Here is an 18,260-nt window from a genome sequence, read left to right as displayed (position 1 = left end):
AAATCAGTTTCATTTTTCTCAGGTGCATTTGGAATAACAGGTATGCCTGGTGCAAAAGGCATACAAGGTCAACCAGGGCTACCTGGTCTCATAGGATTCCCTGGGGTAAGAGGAGACCCTGGCTCCCTAGGATTTCAAGGATTCCCAGGTGTGCAAGGATTTATTGGTGCTCCGGGAGTTCCAGGTAAGTCAAATGTTTTCAGTGATTTTGCATTATTTATCTTGGCACTTTTGATATCCCTTATATTTTGCAGAATCCATCAATGCAAATGCGAGAATTAATTAAAAGGGAATTAGATAAACAGTTGAAAAATATATAAGCAATATAACATTTATATTAGTAATAATAATAAATATATAAGGAAAGGGCAGAAGGACAGTTCTTCCAGAGACTACATGAGTATCATGGGCAGAATAACCACTGATGTTTGATTTTAATATCTAACATATATTTATCAGGAAATAGAGGGATATGGGAGAGGTGGAGATTTACGTAAAGTATAAAAACCAACCCAGATTAGTTAGATGGAGTGGCCTGTTCCCATGCCATATCGTTTTGTGTAATTCTATGTAAAAAGCTAACCTTTCTATTGAACAAAACACTGTGCCTCCATAGACTTGGGTAAAAGTACACAGGTTGGGGTACTTCAACTGCTGTTAGACAGTAGTGGAAGCGGTTACAGGCACTAAACTAAAGCGGCAGTGTGTCAAACTCTGTTCGAAACTTGACTTGATTAGATGGGTCACCTGAACTTCAATCTTAGATTGCAGTTTTGAAATCATCTCAGGGATATGTGATTCTATAACTTATTGTGCTGAGTAACATGCAGTGGTTTTATTTAGTTTGAATCAATTTTTATGGCAATTGACAGTGCGCTCTGAATCATAACTTGGAGTCCTGTAGCTCAGTGGTTAGAACAGTCGCTTTGCAAGTTAGAGACCTGGGTTTTATTCCCAGCAGGGTGAAATGTTGGGCAAGTTTTCTTAATCCACATGCCTGTTTACCTAGCAGTAAGTAGGAACCTGTTTTTTAGTCGATTGACGGTTCGCTTTTCCAGGGATAATAATCTCTCAAAAATAAACAATAATAACTTGGTCACTCAATCCACGACTGTTTGTGGGACACTGCTGTGCACAGTTGGCTGCTGTGTTTCACCCACAAATATACAGTCAAAGCGCTATATCAAATGCAAGGATTATCATTATTATTATTATATAATGTGCAACAGCATTCACAGAATTGCAATACCATCATTGGCCATTTTTATCAGTAACCTGCAGTTGAATTTAGGCAGATCTTGTGTCTGACATATATAATATGAATATGGATTGTGAGCAAGGTCTCAGTTTAAATTGGTTGCTGAGAGCTTCCTTTCAGTGAAATTTCCTGGAGCCATTGTCTTGTGTATTACAGGCTTTCAGGGTATCAAAGGACAATCTGGTGATCAAGGTCCCCCTGGCCCTGCTGGAATGAAAGGTTTGCCCGGGATAACAGGTTATCCAGGTTCTGCTGGGGATAGAGGGCTTTCTGGATCTCCTGGTCAAATTGGGATGAATGGACTTCCAGGCCTTGATGGATTAAAAGGTAAAATAGTTATTGGTTGATAATCCCATGTTGCTTTTAAAACATTTTTGTTATCAAAGCCTATGTATTATAAGCCTTTGTATTAGCATTCCTACTGGATGAGTTGTCGAGCATGTGAACTGATAATTATCTATTCCAGAGATTAAATAATCTCCTTTTAAGAGACACTACTTTATGCAGAGCGTTGTGAGAACATGGAACTCGCTGCCCAAAGCGGTGGTTGAATCAGATAGTATAGATGCAATTAAGAAGAAGCTAGAGTTTCACATGAGAAAGGAATTAATGGACTAAATGAGCCAAATTACCTCTTTCCCTGTTGTACAATCTGTGTAAATCTATGTAAATCCTGTCTAATCAGGAATTCAAGCATGTTAAAATGAGTGAAGATGTATGATGTTTAAAAGATACATTTTATTCTAATGCTGTGCTATTTTATCGATAAACAAGAAACCAAATAGGTTGTAGATCATCCAGAACTCTGCAGCCCTCATTCTCCCGTACCAGGCTCTATGAACCTATCACCCCCATCCTCGTCCGATTCCACTGGCTTCCCATCACAGAGGATATAGCTTAAGATGCTGGTCCTCACTTTCAAAGCCCTCCATGGCCTTTCTCCCCCTACCTCTGCAACTGCCTAACCCCCTAACAACCTGCCCGCTCCCTCTGCTCAGCAGGCTCCAGCCTGCTTCACGTCTCCCGCCTTGCTCACCCACCATTGGCGGGCAGACCTTCAGCCACTCTGTCCCCACCTCCTGGAACTTCATCCCACAGTCCCTCCACCTCGCCCCCTCCCTTGTCTCCTTCAAGACCTGTATCAAGACCCTCCTCTTCGACATTGCCTTCGGTCATCCTCCTCCCACCCCCCCTGCCCTCCACCCTCCCCCATCCCGACTTCCAGCTTGAGTCCAAAGCACTGATTGTCCAGTGCCTTGGGATGTCCTCCCAATACAAAAGGCGTTAAACAACTGTAATTTTGTTGTTATTGTTGCCCCAGTGGAGCAGCATAATCTGCGCTGAAGGTGGAGAAAAGAGGCTTGCTTGTCTTTCATCAAGTCCTGGAAGTGCTACAACTTTGTGCTGAACATGGACAAGATAGAAGCCATCCTCCTTGGCTCCTGTCAAAGTCTTCTCTGTGGTTCTGAACTCTTTAAGCTTCTTGCCTATCCCTCAGACTCACCAAACCTATAGGCTACCTTGGCACCAGGTTCAATTTCTAGTTATCCTTCCTACCCTGCATCCGGTCCCTGACCAGGACTGCCTTCCTCCACCTCATCACCCACCTTTGATCCTATCTTTCTTCAAATGCTGCTAAAACCCTCATTCAATAATAATATTATTATTATCCATGCTTTCATCATCTCCAGCATTGATTTTTCCAATGCATTCCTCCTTAATCCACTATTAACAAGGTTTAAATGATTCAAAACTCTGCTGCTCATGTCCTCACCCATAAAAGGCTCCGTACACCAATCACCACAGTTCTTGTCAGTCAACACTAGCTCCCTGTTCCAGAACAGATTGATTTCCAGGTATGCACTTTCATTTTCAAAGCAGTTCTGGCACCTCACTACCTCTCTGATTTGCTCACACCTCAATCCACTACATGTTGCCTTCACTCTGGTCTTCTGCACATCCCTCGTCCACTTCATTGCACGATTGGCAGCCGTGCTTCAGCCACTATGCCCCGATCCTCTGGAACTCTTTCCCTCAATCCCTCTGTTTTGGCTCCTCTTTTGGCACATCCAAATCACACCCTAAGACCTTCCTCTTCAACTCTGCCTTGGGGGACCTCCCTCTCATTCCAGCTGGGCGTCAAGCCACACCATTATTAAGCGCTTCAAGATGCTATTCCCGTGCCGGACACTATATAAATGCAAGTTGTTGTTGTATTACTTAGGTAAAAAAGGTTCCCCTGGAATGGCAGGCTTCCCAGGCCTGAGGGGTGCTCATGGACGGACAGGTGTTCCAGGCCTTAAAGGTGAAAAGGGACAATCTGGCCATCCAGGACGCAGAGGTTTGGCCGGGGACAAAGGGACAAAAGGTAGGCATTTTGCTAGAGTGTCTTTTCCAGTAGTTACTGTTTGTCAGATAGCTGTATCATTCTCTTTGTGCTATTTTAAGAGTACTAACAAAATCTAATGTCTTCTCCTCCCACTCCCAATTACATCTGTTTTCAAAAAAGACTGCTTTTGTCTTATCTCACAACACAATAATCTTAAAACTATGTACCCTATAAGAAAGACATATGGGTATAATAATAAAACCTATAGTTTATTTCATTTTTCTCAGTTATGTAGGAATCAAATGAATTCCTTGGGTATTCTGATATTGCTCGCAGATGTTTTTTGAAAAGTTCCAGTTCTTTGTGTGAAAGTCTCGACATCCAGCTTTACAGAATGATGAAGTCTGTTTGGTAGCTGCTGATTTAAATCATGCCAATAAAATTGAAATTATTTAAATCATTCCATTTCCCAAATAGAGGTGAGAAATGTCCCCGAAGGAATAGGAAACAATAAGCACAGGACTTAAGGTTGCGTTTTTGTGACATTTATAACCAATTCAGTGTGATAATTATCATCCTCCATCTTCAAGCTTGAAGTTGGAGGCCCGAAAATCTCAGGCCCACTATCGCGGATGAAAATCTAAAAACATCTAGAAATAGAGTACTGGTGATTCTTTAAAGCAGCATTCAACTGCTTTCTAAGTTGATTGGAAAAATATTTTCACCCAATTTTTTAGGCCAGGACACTGGACTCAAAATGTAAGAAACAGCCTGGCACTAGGATGGGAGGGTGGGTATTGTTGTGAATATCTCCTTTGAGTTGTAATCAACTTATATTCACGGAACTTTGCATGCAAAATCATTGGAAAGATATGTGATACTGAGAATGACTATTATACTATATATTATAATTTTATGTATTTGATTATACAGTATTTAATCATTTTTATTACATTTATTTTAGTAATATTTATTAATAATTATAGGTGCTCGTGGCTTCCAAGGGCCCCCAGGACCAGCACCGCCATTTAGTCCTAAGATGTCTATGATGGTGAAGGGTCATAAAGGCGACACTGGTTATTTTGGCGAATTTGGTTTCTCTGGGCCCAAAGGTATTATATACAAAAAATCTGAAGGTTTACACAAACTTGAGTTGTTAATTGCCCATTCGAATGCACAGTGTATCATGCTTCAGGGAATCTGTGATTTGGGGATGAAAAGAAAGGTTCAACTGACCATTGCGGTACTGGCACCTCACACTGGAAATAAATCTCTGTGATGTAAAGTACGTCTTCTGCAAAAAAACCTCTGAACTAAAGATATTGTCTCATTACAACACCACCCCCCACCCCACAATGGTTGCGTTATAAGAAGTATTTTTACTCTTTTGGTTGAGTTCAGCCACAAATTATCAAATCCAATGATGCAATCCACAGGCTCACATCTGTGCGGTTCAATACATGCAGCTATGTAATCGCTTGCAATTAATTGCAAGGTTTATTTTATTTATTATTATTACTTCTTGACTGACCACCCTGACCACACTTTTCAACAATGTAATAAGTAACACCAGTGTTAGTTAAAACATCACATGTCCCACTTTTCTACGTGTTACAATGAACAGAAAATCAGGTAAAAAATTTGCTTCCCTTTCATTTATTCTGATATAATTTATGAATGAGCTTTAGCAACAATACAGAAGCTTTATTTCACAGTATTGTAATATGAGACATTGCTGTGTCCAAGTTGGTTGCCAAATTCACCCACAAGATACATACAGTCTATATATACAGTCTGTATATATATATTATAATCTATAAAATATATTTACTTTGTAGTATATCCTGTGAAGCACTTTGAGACATCTCAAAAACTGTTATATCAATTACAATGATTATTAGTATTATATTAGTAGAAATTGAGGAATAAAATACTTATTTATGCTCATATTAACCAAAATAGTTATAAAAGGAATTGGCTGACAATAGACAAGAATCTAATTCCAGCCCCTGTAACGTAACATCATCTTTAAGAAAAATATCAATGTTTTGTATCTTTTAATGTTTAATGTCTTTTTAATTTTTAATGTTCACAACTATTTAATTATTTTACTTTTTTTACAACAGGTGAGAAAGGTATGCCAGGGTATCCAGGTTCATATGGCCAGCCTGGTTTTCCAGGTATTCCAGGACACATTAAAGGCCGGCGAGGGTTACCTGGTTTTCCCGGTGATACTGGTAGTAAAGGAATGCCAGGTTCTTCTGGTCCTCCTGGGATTCGTGGCTTCCCTGGAATGCCTGGTGAAAAAGTAAGTCTGAGAGTTGCATTTTCTTATGCAGTAAAGGGGAATCCCATTACAGTGCCATCCCGTATACAACGATCTTACTGATAGCACTCGTGTCCTATTGATCCGCAATATCTGGAAGCCTGATGTACATGCTGCCAGTGCTGATTGGTCAGCTACCCGCTTAAACAACGTCTGACTTCCAGGTAGGCAGGTTGCCACTGATTTCATTTCCTATGCACAGGAAGTGACGCCAGCAGCACTTGCTGCACATGTGCTCAACATACATGAAGTGGTGTTAGGGGTGACCATGACTTAGACGTCAGCCTTTTTTGTAATGAGGTTCCCCTATATTAGATTAATTTTAGAGCAGAGTTTATAATGTTCACAAATTGTCTATTCAGTGTCTTTTGTCTGATGTTTTTATAGGGGAGACTAGGCTCTTCAGGCTTCCCAGGTACCAGCGGACCACCTGGTTTCAAGGGACTTAAAGGTAGATAAATACAGTACTGTTTATTAATTTGCAAACCAATATGTTTATTCTACATTGAGCTTATTTTCTTTCATAAATATACTCTGGAACAAGAACAACATTACGTTTGCATAGTGCCTTTCACATCAGGAGGACGTTCCAAGGTGCTAGGCAATCAGTGTTTTGGACCCGAGCTGAGGGTCACAATGGGAAAGGGTGGAGGGCAGGGGAGTGAAAGAAGCTGATCGAAGGCACATTCAAAGAGAAGGGTCTTGAGACGGGTCTTGAAGGAGGCAAGGGAAGGGAGAAGGCAAGTTCCAGAGGGTGGGGTTAGAGTGGCTGAAGGCCTGCCTGCCAAAGATGGGGCAGGCAAGGTGAAGCAGGCTGGAGCCCACTGAGCTGAGGAAGCGGGCAGGTTGGTAGGGGGTTAGAAGATTGCAGAGCAGAGGGGAGCAAAGCCATGGAGGGCTTGGAAAGTGAGGACCAGGATCTTGAACGGTATCCTCCGTGTGATGGGAAGCCAGTGGAGTCAGGCGAGGATGGGGGTGTTACAGTCGCGGAGCCTGGTGCGAGAGAGGTCATGGGCTGCAGAGTTTTGGATGATCTGTAGCCTATAGAGGGAAGAGTTGGGGAGGCCAACAGGCTGGAAGTTTGTATAGTCAAGCCTGGACATTCTGAATGCATGTGTGAGGGTTTTGGCGGCCTTAGTGTGAGACAGTGGCGGAGCTGGACAATGTTGTGGAGGTGGACAGAGGGGGTCATGGCATGGATGTGGGATAGAAAGGACAGTTGAGGGTCAAACAAGATGCCAAGGTTCCGGACTGGCTCAGTGAGGTGGAGTATGCATCCTTGGATGGTGATGCTGTCACCAAGAAGGGAGGGTGGGGGTGACACATACATGAAAGATAAAGGTTTGAAGAAGTATCAGCAATGGGATTGAATGAACACTTTGCTCTGAGAGCCAGTGCAGACTCAATGGGCCGAATGGCCTCTGACTGTGAGGGAACGTTTTATGATTTTGTGACTGATAAGATCCAATTCTATCAAGGCACATGGAAATAAAGACAAACTGACTATAACATCTGCCATGAGTGTAAAAGAGTGAACAAAGAACATCATCTGGAGCCCCAAACAGTGTCAAGTGCCTGGTTGTAATCACGTTTTGACCATGACTGTGACATTGGGTGTTGTCAGTGTTTGGAAGAGAAATGAGGCCGAAACTTTATTTTTACTTTAAAGAGATTACACTTAGTCATGATTCTCTTAAATGACCTCACTTACTATTTTGATTTAAATATCTATCCATTTTAAACTTTCAATGAATTAGATCTCCTTTGACAAAAACACATACAACTGGCAAATTAAAACTTCAATTTACAGCATTAATTTACTAGTATTAATTTAAACACTCTGAAGTGACCTTATTTTGTAAATGCAAGTGAACATGGAGAATATAGAGCACTCTGTACTTAATGCTCTGACCAGGTCCAATTTCTTCCATTTCCAAAACAGCTTTTGCCCCTGCCACCTCACCCATTGCCCATCTCAAACCCTCATATACACCTTAACCAGGTGTGAAACCAGTGTATTTACACTGACACCTGATTACCCACTATGAACACTCATGGTGCTTAAGAAGGTTTCATGCAGAATCAATGAGTACAGTTGCACAAACTAGCTTTACATTCTACCAGCACAATAGAACAAAAACCCTACAGTTTATTTGTTTTAACTTTCATATCTTGAGTGATTGTTTTTCAGCAGTATTTATATAATAATTATAATGATGTGTGCTTATAAAGGGATTTACAGTGCATGTCGGCAAAGCTATTACAATAGTGGCAAGAGGAATTTCTCACTCCCTGTACAGCTAAACATTTCTCTAGAGGCTGTTGTTTGTCTTACACCCTTTCCAGATATCTCAAGATTATGTGCTGGGTAATGTTTCATGTTTTTTGGATAATTAAGATAGACATTTCATGTTTTTGGATAACTAAGATTAATTCAGTCCTAACCATTAACATGGCTGTGAGTTCTTGTTCTTTACTTGATTGACTTGACTGTGAAGAATATGTTACTATTTTACATTCTAATAATACAATCACATTTTTAAATCACTCAGGTGACCAGGGAGATACTATAAACCTACCAGGCCAACCAGGCATCAAGGGAAATATAGGTGTAGCAGGTTCAACGGGTAAGTGACCTATCATTGCTGTAATGGTGAATAACATTGCATACATTTACACAACGGCATGTATTGTAGCTGGTATATTCTAAGTTAATAATCCCTCCAAAAAAACAAAACAATAATAAATTAGTCATTTTCAATCTACGACTGTTTGTGGGACATTGCTGTGCGCAATTGGCTGCCCCGTTCGCCCACAAATATACAGTCAATTCACTTTACAGTGTTTTCTGTGAAGCGCTTTGGGACGTCCTCCCGACGTGAAAAGTGCTATATCAAATGCAAGGATTATTATTATTATTATTATGGAGTCCTGTAGCTCAGTGGTTAGAGCACTCGCTTTGCAAGTGAGAGACCTGAGTTCAATTCCAGGCAGGGCGAAACCTTGGGCAAGTTTCCTTACTCCACACAGAGCCTAATAATAATCCCTCCAAAACAAAACAATAATAAATTGGTCATTTTCAATCCACGACTGTTTGTGGGACATTGCTGTGCGCAATTAGCTGCCGCATTCGCCCACAAATATACAGTCAATTCACTTTACAGTATATTCTGTGAAGCGCTTTGGGACGTCCTCCCGACGTGAAAAGCGCTATATCAAATGCAAGGATTATTATTATTATTATTATTATTATTATTATATTACAGGTGAACCAGGCCTTACAGGATTGCCAGGTCAGGGTGGATTTCCAGGTTCTCCAGGCATTGAGGGTTTGAAAGGGTTTCCAGGTTTTCATGGTTCCCCAGGTCAACAAGGTGAGATACCACTGCATGACTTAGCATGTAAGTGTTTCCACTGCAAAGTATTAGACATGAGTAACTCAGCCTTCCTTCTCTTCTTGTGTAGGCTCCCCTGGGTTTCCTGGGCCACCAGGTGACAAAGGGCAGTTTGGCTCTATCGGTTCTGCTGGTCAATTTGGACATCCAGGATTTATAGGATATCGAGGGGACAAAGGTATTTGTTTCCTGAAGAATGATAAATAGCAGGTTTATTACAAATAACTCAAGGAACACAGAAGACAAAAAACATACAATAATTTGGAAGACATCCAGATGACTTAATTGAAAATGGTACTTTTTACATAAAAAAGGTTGAGGATTAAAAAAAGCTAATACAGTAACCCACCAAAATTCAACACTGCCAGGATATTAAATTAATTCAGTGAATTAACTAAATTGCAGGTGAATTCCATTTTACTCAAATATTCTTTCTCAGAGGTATTACAGCAACAACTTTATGGCCTAGAAACATTTTTTTTAGTTGTTTTAATTGCTGCGCCAGATCTTCACATTGATTGCTCATAGAGATTCTTTATCTTACACTGATCAAATGATACTCAGAGAGATGGAACACAAAACATTTTTGCTTCCTATTATTATTAACAACCACTATTACAAAGTGATGGGGAAGTAAATATTGAAAAAAGTATGGTTAAGAAATATTATTCACATATTTACGGTTTTATTGCAACAATTTCTTATTACCCTGAATGATTATATTTCTGAACTATTATATTTGTGGGTAGAAATTTCACCTGAGCCCAGATTTACTCTATTACTGTAGCACTTCTGGAAATCCAGAATTTGATAAATTCTTAAATATATTCTTTAGTTTTGAAGCATGTTTTTTGTAAGTTCTTTAGAGTTAAAACTCAATTCAACAATTTACCAACTTCTGAACCCTCTGAAATGCTATGTTAATAGAGCAAATCTAGACCGGGGTGGAATTTCTATCCATTAAACTAATGTGGAACTTTTAGCAGTCAATACAGAACTTCCACTACAGTTCAACAACCTGATGTTGCATTTGTTTTAATCCTTACATGTTTATTATTAAGCATTGCAATGGGAATGCATGGATATTCATTATTATGTTAATTTTTTTAAACATTTCAATAGGTGTCATAGGTTCTGATGGTCTGGCGGGTTTAGATGGTTTGAAAGGACTCAAGGGTCTCCCAGGAGCACCAGGTATTATTACCAGAAATTATTCTCTATGAAGAAATTTGAAAAATAGAAAATGCTTCATGAATTCAGACAGCTGTGAGAATGTTTTAAATCATGCTTTCTTTCATTGCTAATGAAAAATGTAGGTTGTGTACTGTTAGAATACAAATTTGATTCAGCCTGAATTAATAAGTTTCTTCCTGCTTCATTTAACATTCATGGAAAAATAAGTAGGGAAATGCTAGAATTCTGATGGCAAACATTTAAATGGTCATACATAATGCTCACATGTCTACCTAGTCTACATGTCTAGGTGTCAGGTTCGACCTCCAATTATCCTTCCTCCCCCACATCCAGTCCCTCACCAGCACCGCTTTCTTCCACCTCCAACGCATCACCCGTGTCCGCCAATACCTCACTCCAAAAGCCGCTGTAACCCTGGTCCATGCCTTTGTCAACTCTCGGATGGACTATTCAAACGCCTTCCTCACCGGTCTCCCCTCCACTACCATCCATAAAATCCAGATTATTCAAAACTCTGCCTCCCAGATTCTCACCCGCACCAAACTCCACTCCCCGATTATCCCAGTCCTTGCCAGACTGCAATGGCTCCCTGTCCCAGAGAGATTCGATTTCAAGATCCTCACCTTTGTTTTCAAATCCCTCCACTGCTCCACACCCCCTACCTCTCTGACCTCCTCAGTGCCTGTTGCCTTTGTTCCTCTGGGTCTGGCCTCCTTCTTGTCCCCCGTGTCCTCCGCTCCACCCTCGGCAGCCGTGCCTTCAGCCACTATACCCTGAGGCTCTGGAACTCCCTTCCTCACTCCCTCCGCCTCGCCCCCTCTCTTCCTACTTTCAGGTCTCTGTTGAAGACCTTTCTTTTCGACCACGCCTTTGGTCACCTTCCTCCCCCTCGCTCGGCCCCGGGATCCTTTACTGTGAAGCCCTCTGAGTGGCCATCCAGTGTGGAGGGCGCTATATAAATCCAAGTTGTTATTGTTGAAGTTGTTGTCCATCCCCACTGCAGAAAGTGCCTTGCCTTACAAGCGCACTTTATTTCACAGCTCCCTTTCATCAGCAACGTTTGACCCTAAAATTTGCAAGTATTGTAAAAGTGTTATTCCATTGCAACCTAATGTTTCCACACAAAACCACTTCCACTTTACAGAAAGGGTCATTGGATAGCAATCAGGAATAGAAACCAACTCAATTTTCCACTTGTCAAGGCACAAGTGACAATTACAGCAATCCAGGTCCTTCTTTCGTTTAAAGTAGCCACAACAACAACTTGCCTTTATATAGAACCCTTCACGAAGGGTAGCGTCCCAGAGTACTTACTAGCAAATCACTGCATCCTTCTGAACTGTATAGTTTAATGCTACCTGAGCTAATGCCTTTTACGGACAGGCCATTGAGGCTCCCTAATCTGAACTCAGCTGTTTGGTGAGAATGTCTAAGTATGAAAAATCTAATTCATATTCATATCAAACTATACATGTTTGTTATTGCTGCCATGGAGTTGAAAATGCAGTTAATGAAGTTAAAACTAATTTAGCATTTTCATTGTTAGGAATACCTGGAGAAGGCCCCCCGGGGCAAACAGGTCCACCAGGCGAGAAGGGTGAAGTTGGTATTTCAAGCACTCAAACAGGTTTCCCAGGTGTAACAGGGGAACCTGGGTCTAGAGGAGACTTTGGTAAGTGTTATCTACATCACAATACTGCTTAAGGAAACATAGGAACTGGAGGAAGAGTCAGTTAATCAAATACTTGATTATTAGATCATGACAGAACTTTCTGCTTAATGCTTGCGATTGAGCAATTTATTCTGCAGACATTATTGATTAGTAAGAAAAATCATCTAAAATTTTAATGGAATATTAATTATAAAGATTTAGTTATACAAAGACACAGTGCCACTTGGTTTTAATTTTCAACTCAGTTCTCCAAAATTCTAATGCAAGTTATAATTTATATGTAAACTATTAGAAGTTTGTCTGCACCACTGCAACATGAAGAATCTCCTCCAGGCATTGTAACCAGGGAGGAGGATGTGATATAAATTTAGATCAGAGGGAGACAGAAACATAATACATAATCAATCCACCTCTCCCCCAAGTACTTGGCACGATTCAAAAAGAGAACAGAATGGAATCAGGCAGAAATCAAGAAATATTGTCAAGGCTTTTGGATCTTTTGTTTTCTTACCTTTGCCAGCTTCATCATAATTCTTATCGATTTTAGCCCTTTTAGTGATTTCATTAGCTTGATTTCATCTTTGGTCAGGTTTTGCAGGCTATTGAGCTGGATTCCTAGGTTGCATACAGTATATTAATCCTCTTGTGAATTTGACTTGAAGGCAAAGGTACTGCGTCATCTATGTGATGTTATGAGTGCCACTAACATTCCTCTTCTTGTTGGCTCTTTGTGCTTTGTATGAGAACGCTTAAAACGGTAATCAGTAGCTGTATTGACTGGCCTTCCAGCAGTAAGCTGTTCAGGTACTTAGTGAGCATAAGATGCTTTAGATGGAATTTGGGACATTTCACAAAGATTTGATGTGATGTGATGATTCTTGAGCCGAATCTAGTATGAAATGTTCCTTATTTACATCCATTTCCTTAAGACTAACTGGAATTACACCATCTCCCTTAATTTCTGCACAATGATTTGCTCTAATTTGCGATTTGAAAAAAACATTGCTCTAGCTTGGCTATCGGGAAGGGGGAGTTGGAATGTGTTTAAATCCTGGAAGCAGTACAGTATTGTATTAATCTGTATTGTTTATGACAGGTGAGAAAGGTCAACCTGGTAATTCAGGACCACCTGGTTCACCAGGCCCCTTGATACCTTCAGACAAACCAGGAAAATCAGGTGAACTGGGTGTACCAGGAGAAGATGGTCTACAAGGTAAATATTTTGTTTTTCTTTAAAATAAGTTTAATAATAATAATCCTTACATTTGATGTAGCATCTTTCAGTGAGTGAGAGCTTCACAGGATATACTGTAAAGTGCAGTAACTGTTTTGTGGGTGACACAACATCCAATTTGCACAAAGCAGTGTCTCACAAATAGCCACAAAGTGAATGGACAATTTTATTTTGAAGATTGTTGGGCAAGACGCCTGAAGCAACTACCTTCTCTTTTTGAACAGTGTCGTGGAATCTTTAACATTCACTTGAACAGGCAGATGGGGCCTTAGTTATATTGGGAATCATCAATGAAAACTTTACTGGCATTATTTGTAGTCTTTACATTCGGACATTTGTTGTTTAATGGATAAAGTTTGGAGTCCCGTAATAAGAATAATAATAATCCTTGCATTTGATATAGCGCTTTTCACGTCAGGAGGACGTCCCAAAGCGCTTCACAGAACACACTGTAAAGTGAATTGACTGTACATTTGTGGGCGAATGCGGCAGCCAATTGTGCACAGCAATGTCCCTCAAACAGTCGTAGATTGAAAATTACCAATTTATTATTGTTTTTGGTTTTGGAGGGATTATTATTAGGCGTGTAGAGTAAGGAAACTTGCCCAAGGTTTCGCCCTGACCTGCCTGGAATTGAACTCAGGTCTCTCGCTTGCAAAGCGAGTGCTCTAACCACTGAGCTACAGGACTCCACCGCAGCTCAGTGGTTGGAGCACTCGCCTCACAAACAAGAGGACCTGGGTTTGAGTCCCAGGCATGGCGAAACGTTGGCCAAGTTTTCTTACTCCACACGCCTCTGTTTACCTAGCAGTAAGTAGGAATCTGATTGTTAGACCATTGGCTTCTCTGGAGGTAATAATCAAAAATAAATAAATTAGTAATAATAATTTGGTCACTCAATCCACTGTTTGTGGGACGCTGCTGTGTGCAATTGGCAGCTGCGTTTCGCCTACATGTACAGTCAATTTCACTGTACAGTATATTCTGTGAAGCGCTTTGAGACATCTGAAAGACTTGATAAGGCGCTATATCAAATGCAAGGATTATTATTATATATTATTTAAATATATATTGTATATACAGTGTGAAAAAATCTTCTTGAATTATTCTATAGGTTATCCAGGCCCAAGAGGCCTGCGTGGTAAAGCAGCTGTTCCTGGCAAGAAGGGTGAAAAAGGAAATCCAGGCATTTCTGCCTTTTCAGGACCACAGGGCATGAGTGGAAATAATGGAGCTCCCGGTTCTCAAGGAATTGACGGTATTCCAGGGAGAAAAGGTAAATCCATTCATAAATGTTAGTAAATAATTGTTTGCTTGAAAGTTGCCATAAATTAAAGGTAAGTTTAGCAAAGAGTAGGAAACGGAAAATATAAAGGTGAGATGGCGCTCATGAAAAAAGGAAACTGATTTTTAATCGGGGTAGGGTGGGGAGGGGAGGCAGAATGTTAAGCACGATATTTAAGGACATGTTTCAACTTCATTTTCTGTCAAAGTGGTAATTATCACTTGACATCACTCCAGTGATTTGCATAATTTTTTCTTCAGAAATAGTTTCAGTTGCAGAGAATTTGAATCCCATGATACTGTTACAGATTTACTGACAATACAGTAAAACTGGATGGCTTTGTTAAGTCAAACAGATGATATCCCTCAAAATTCAGAACAGTTGGACTGAATGGCCTGTTTCCGTGCTGTACAAACTATACAAATCTACGTAAATATTGAAAATCACGGGATACAAAGATTTTTGAGAGCGTCAATGCCCTCATATGTTTAATATCTTTTTACAATGCAATATAGCTCATAAGAGATCATTTACTTAAGTCCCAGTTAGGAATTTGCTAATATGACTATGCTAGAAATTTTAAACAGCTGCAGCGTGCAGAAGCATGAATGTGTGTGCTGAATGACTTCCTAGAGACACTGCTATACAATTAGACAGTGTATCTATTTAACGTTAACTGGCACCTAACAAAGAGGTCATCCTGGATACAAGTAAACTTAGACTGATTTGAAGCATTAAATGAAGCAATAGATTTTAAATCATGTAGGACTTCAGTGTGGTAGAAGAGGCAAAGGCGTGAGTTGAATTGGAGAAGGGATTTTATACTGAGCAGCAGAAATCACTTGCTTTTTTGGGGACGTGGAACAGTCTTTGAATGTTCTGATTAGGTGCATAAGTTAGATATAGCAACAACAACAACTTGGGTTTATATAGCAACTTTCACATAGCATAAGGTCTCGGTGCGCTTCACTATAATGGAGTCAGGCTGTAGCACTGAAAAGCCCGAAAGAAGCATTATTTTATCTTGTTCTCAATTTACTTGTAATTGATTTATTTTTGCCAGGTCAAAAGGGTGATCAAGGCATGATGGGTTACCCTGGACGATCTGGACCACCGGGTAACACTGGCCCTAGTGGGCCGAAGGGTATAACTGGATTACCTGGTGAGCACTATTTCCTTTTCATGTTTTGTCTACTTTGTTTGCTAAATACTAGTCTAGACTGCATTTGATTTACTGCAGGAAAATGATTCATTTATAGATTAGGCATTTCATTTAACTATATCATGTAGCCAGGAATACAGTATATTTTGAAGAAACTACAGAAATCTTTTCCTTCATATTGCATTAATAGCTGTGGACGATTACATTGTTGTAACACTTCTCTGAGTAGGTGCGGCTCACTTAATTGCCCTGGGTGGGTTCCTATATCATTAAGCACACCTTGAAAGATGTAGAATGAGAGATTACCATTGAAAACAATTTTGAATCCAGGCAAGAAATAGCTGACCACAATAGGGTAGGACATCAATCTGCAGGACAGCTCTGCTTTGGGGTAAACTTATTTAGAGCACAAAACTCTCAACATTTACACCAGAGAGCAATTGAAATATCACAGATAAGATCTTTTGAAAATCTTTGTTCATGAATTAAAGCTACCAAATGATCAGAAGAAAGCATGAAATGAAGAAAGGCTACTCACTCTATCTATCGAGTCCATCGCTGTGGCAGACTTTACAAAACCTCCTCAATCCTCTATTTGACTCGCTCTACCTCCTGTGGGACGATTCTACATAAAATACTCCCTAATTCTCATTGGGTATCAAGAAGAACTTGCATTTCATCATTTCTACGTTTCACCAATCAATCTCAATTTACCTCCCTTTACAGATAACATTCCCTACATTCTATTCCTGCTTGCTTCCATCCATCTCCGAATTCGCCTACAAAATGCACAGTCACTATGAAGCTATTTAAGACATTCTCCTGACATGAGAGGCACTATAATGCAAGGATTATTGTTATTAAGAAAATCCTTTTGATCTATATTCTCATTTGAAGCTTTTAATTTTAAATCCATGACTTTTAGTTCTCTAGACACTGTCCTGCCCATACCCAGTTCCAATGGGTCGGAGCCAAGTTCATACCAAGTCAGCATAATGTACATGAGATTCCCTGGAGAAGGCACTATTTATGTCCCATGATGCTTTTTTCTGGGATGGGAGGTATGGGACGATGATTATACTGCTGTTTTCCTGGCAAGTGCTTTATCAACAGCTCTTCAAGGCTTTCCCCTTAAGCTAGAGTTCTAGCTCCCATATATAGTTTTGTTGCTTTTCTCTGACCCTCATCCAAAACATTAATGTCTTTTTGAAGGCTGAGAGTCCAGAATTGAACACAGTAATAATAATAATCCTTGCATTTGACATAACGCCTTCTCACGTCTTCGAGACATCTCAAAGCACTTCACAGAATACACTGTAAAACGAGTTGACTGTATATTTTGTGGGTGAAATGTGTATTCCAAATGTGGCCTTAATGGTGCTTTACACAAAGGCATGATGATTTCTTGTAACTTGAATCCAAAGTGCTTTGAAAAATAACTTAGTAATTATTAGCTTGCTGATAATTATATTGTTTGTCAGGCTGGCTGTGGTAGCACTCATGTCTCTTAGTCAGAAAGTTGTGGGTTCAAGCCCCATGTTGAAACTTGGAATCACATAGTCTAAGTTGGCACTCCAAAGAGGCAGGGGAGGGGGGTGGGAGGGTTGCATTGTTGGAGCTCCCGTTCTTCGGATGAGATGTTAAACCACAGTCCCATCTGCCTGTTCAGGTCCCATGCCACTGTTCAAAAAGAGAAGGGAGTTTTTGCCATTGTCCTGGCCAACAATCCCCCAAATAAAATTGGTCACTCACTCATGGCTGTCTGTGGGACATTTATATGCACAACTGGCTGCTGCGTCTTGACCACAAAAATACACTGTCAATCCACTGTACAGTATTCCCTGTAAAGGGCTTTGAGACGTCTCAATGATGTGATAAGGCGCCATATCAAATGCAAGGATCATTACTATTATTACATTGGAAACTTTCAGTGAATGAACAATAATCACATCAAATCCTTTGATTTTTCTCCATCTATTAGTGAATTTATGTGAACATTGTATAACATTGTGAAGTTATGTTTACAGTTTCCTGTTTTAATATGAATTACCTTTCCAGTTATTTAAGTTAATCTTTGACCAAGGGAAATTCAGCCCTGCCTGTAATCAGAGGCAAAATGGACTTTTCATGCAATGACTACAAGTGGAATGTTAAACAGTAACATTTCTTACTTTGCTTATTCTGTTTCTAATTTGAATGGATTGCAGGGATACAAGGAATTGCAGGGATACCAGGACCGGTTCCTATACCAGGATTCATCCGAAAACCTCTCGGTCCTCCTGGTCTGCCTGGATTGCAAGGAAGCCCTGGTGTTGGAGGTGATATAGGCCCTAAGGGATTTCCTGGCGATCCAGGTAAGAGGGAAATTACTTTATGAATATCGGCAGGATTTTGAAGGGCAGACC

At 40.2% G+C, this 18,260-nt stretch overlaps 1 protein-coding gene across 2 annotated transcripts in view; it reads left to right on the top strand.

Moving 5' to 3' along the window:
• Nucleotides 1-18,260, top strand: part of col4a2 (collagen, type IV, alpha 2) — a 147,619-nt gene that overhangs the window by 121,853 nt on the left and 7,506 nt on the right. For both annotated transcript variants that reach the window (XM_042333939.1, XM_042333938.1), the window contains exons 30-44: nucleotides 23-184; nucleotides 1,415-1,585; nucleotides 3,483-3,626; nucleotides 4,574-4,699; nucleotides 5,714-5,895; nucleotides 6,301-6,364; nucleotides 8,466-8,540; nucleotides 9,180-9,287; nucleotides 9,379-9,486; nucleotides 10,431-10,502; nucleotides 12,049-12,174; nucleotides 13,271-13,387; nucleotides 14,523-14,684; nucleotides 15,757-15,855; nucleotides 18,063-18,209. In XM_042333939.1, the coding sequence (XP_042189873.1) occupies nucleotides 23-184; nucleotides 1,415-1,585; nucleotides 3,483-3,626; nucleotides 4,574-4,699; nucleotides 5,714-5,895; nucleotides 6,301-6,364; nucleotides 8,466-8,540; nucleotides 9,180-9,287; nucleotides 9,379-9,486; nucleotides 10,431-10,502; nucleotides 12,049-12,174; nucleotides 13,271-13,387; nucleotides 14,523-14,684; nucleotides 15,757-15,855; nucleotides 18,063-18,209 (1,863 nt within the window). The remainder of the gene's footprint in view (nucleotides 1-22; nucleotides 185-1,414; nucleotides 1,586-3,482; nucleotides 3,627-4,573; nucleotides 4,700-5,713; nucleotides 5,896-6,300; nucleotides 6,365-8,465; nucleotides 8,541-9,179; nucleotides 9,288-9,378; nucleotides 9,487-10,430; nucleotides 10,503-12,048; nucleotides 12,175-13,270; nucleotides 13,388-14,522; nucleotides 14,685-15,756; nucleotides 15,856-18,062; nucleotides 18,210-18,260) is intronic.

Source organism: Callorhinchus milii, unplaced genomic scaffold (assembly GCF_018977255.1).
Source record: "Callorhinchus milii isolate IMCB2004 unplaced genomic scaffold, IMCB_Cmil_1.0 Scaffold4, whole genome shotgun sequence".
Taxonomy (NCBI): Eukaryota; Metazoa; Chordata; class Chondrichthyes; order Chimaeriformes; family Callorhinchidae; genus Callorhinchus; species Callorhinchus milii.
Note: the sequence above shows the minus strand (reverse complement) of the source record. Positions and strands in the feature narration are given on the sequence as shown.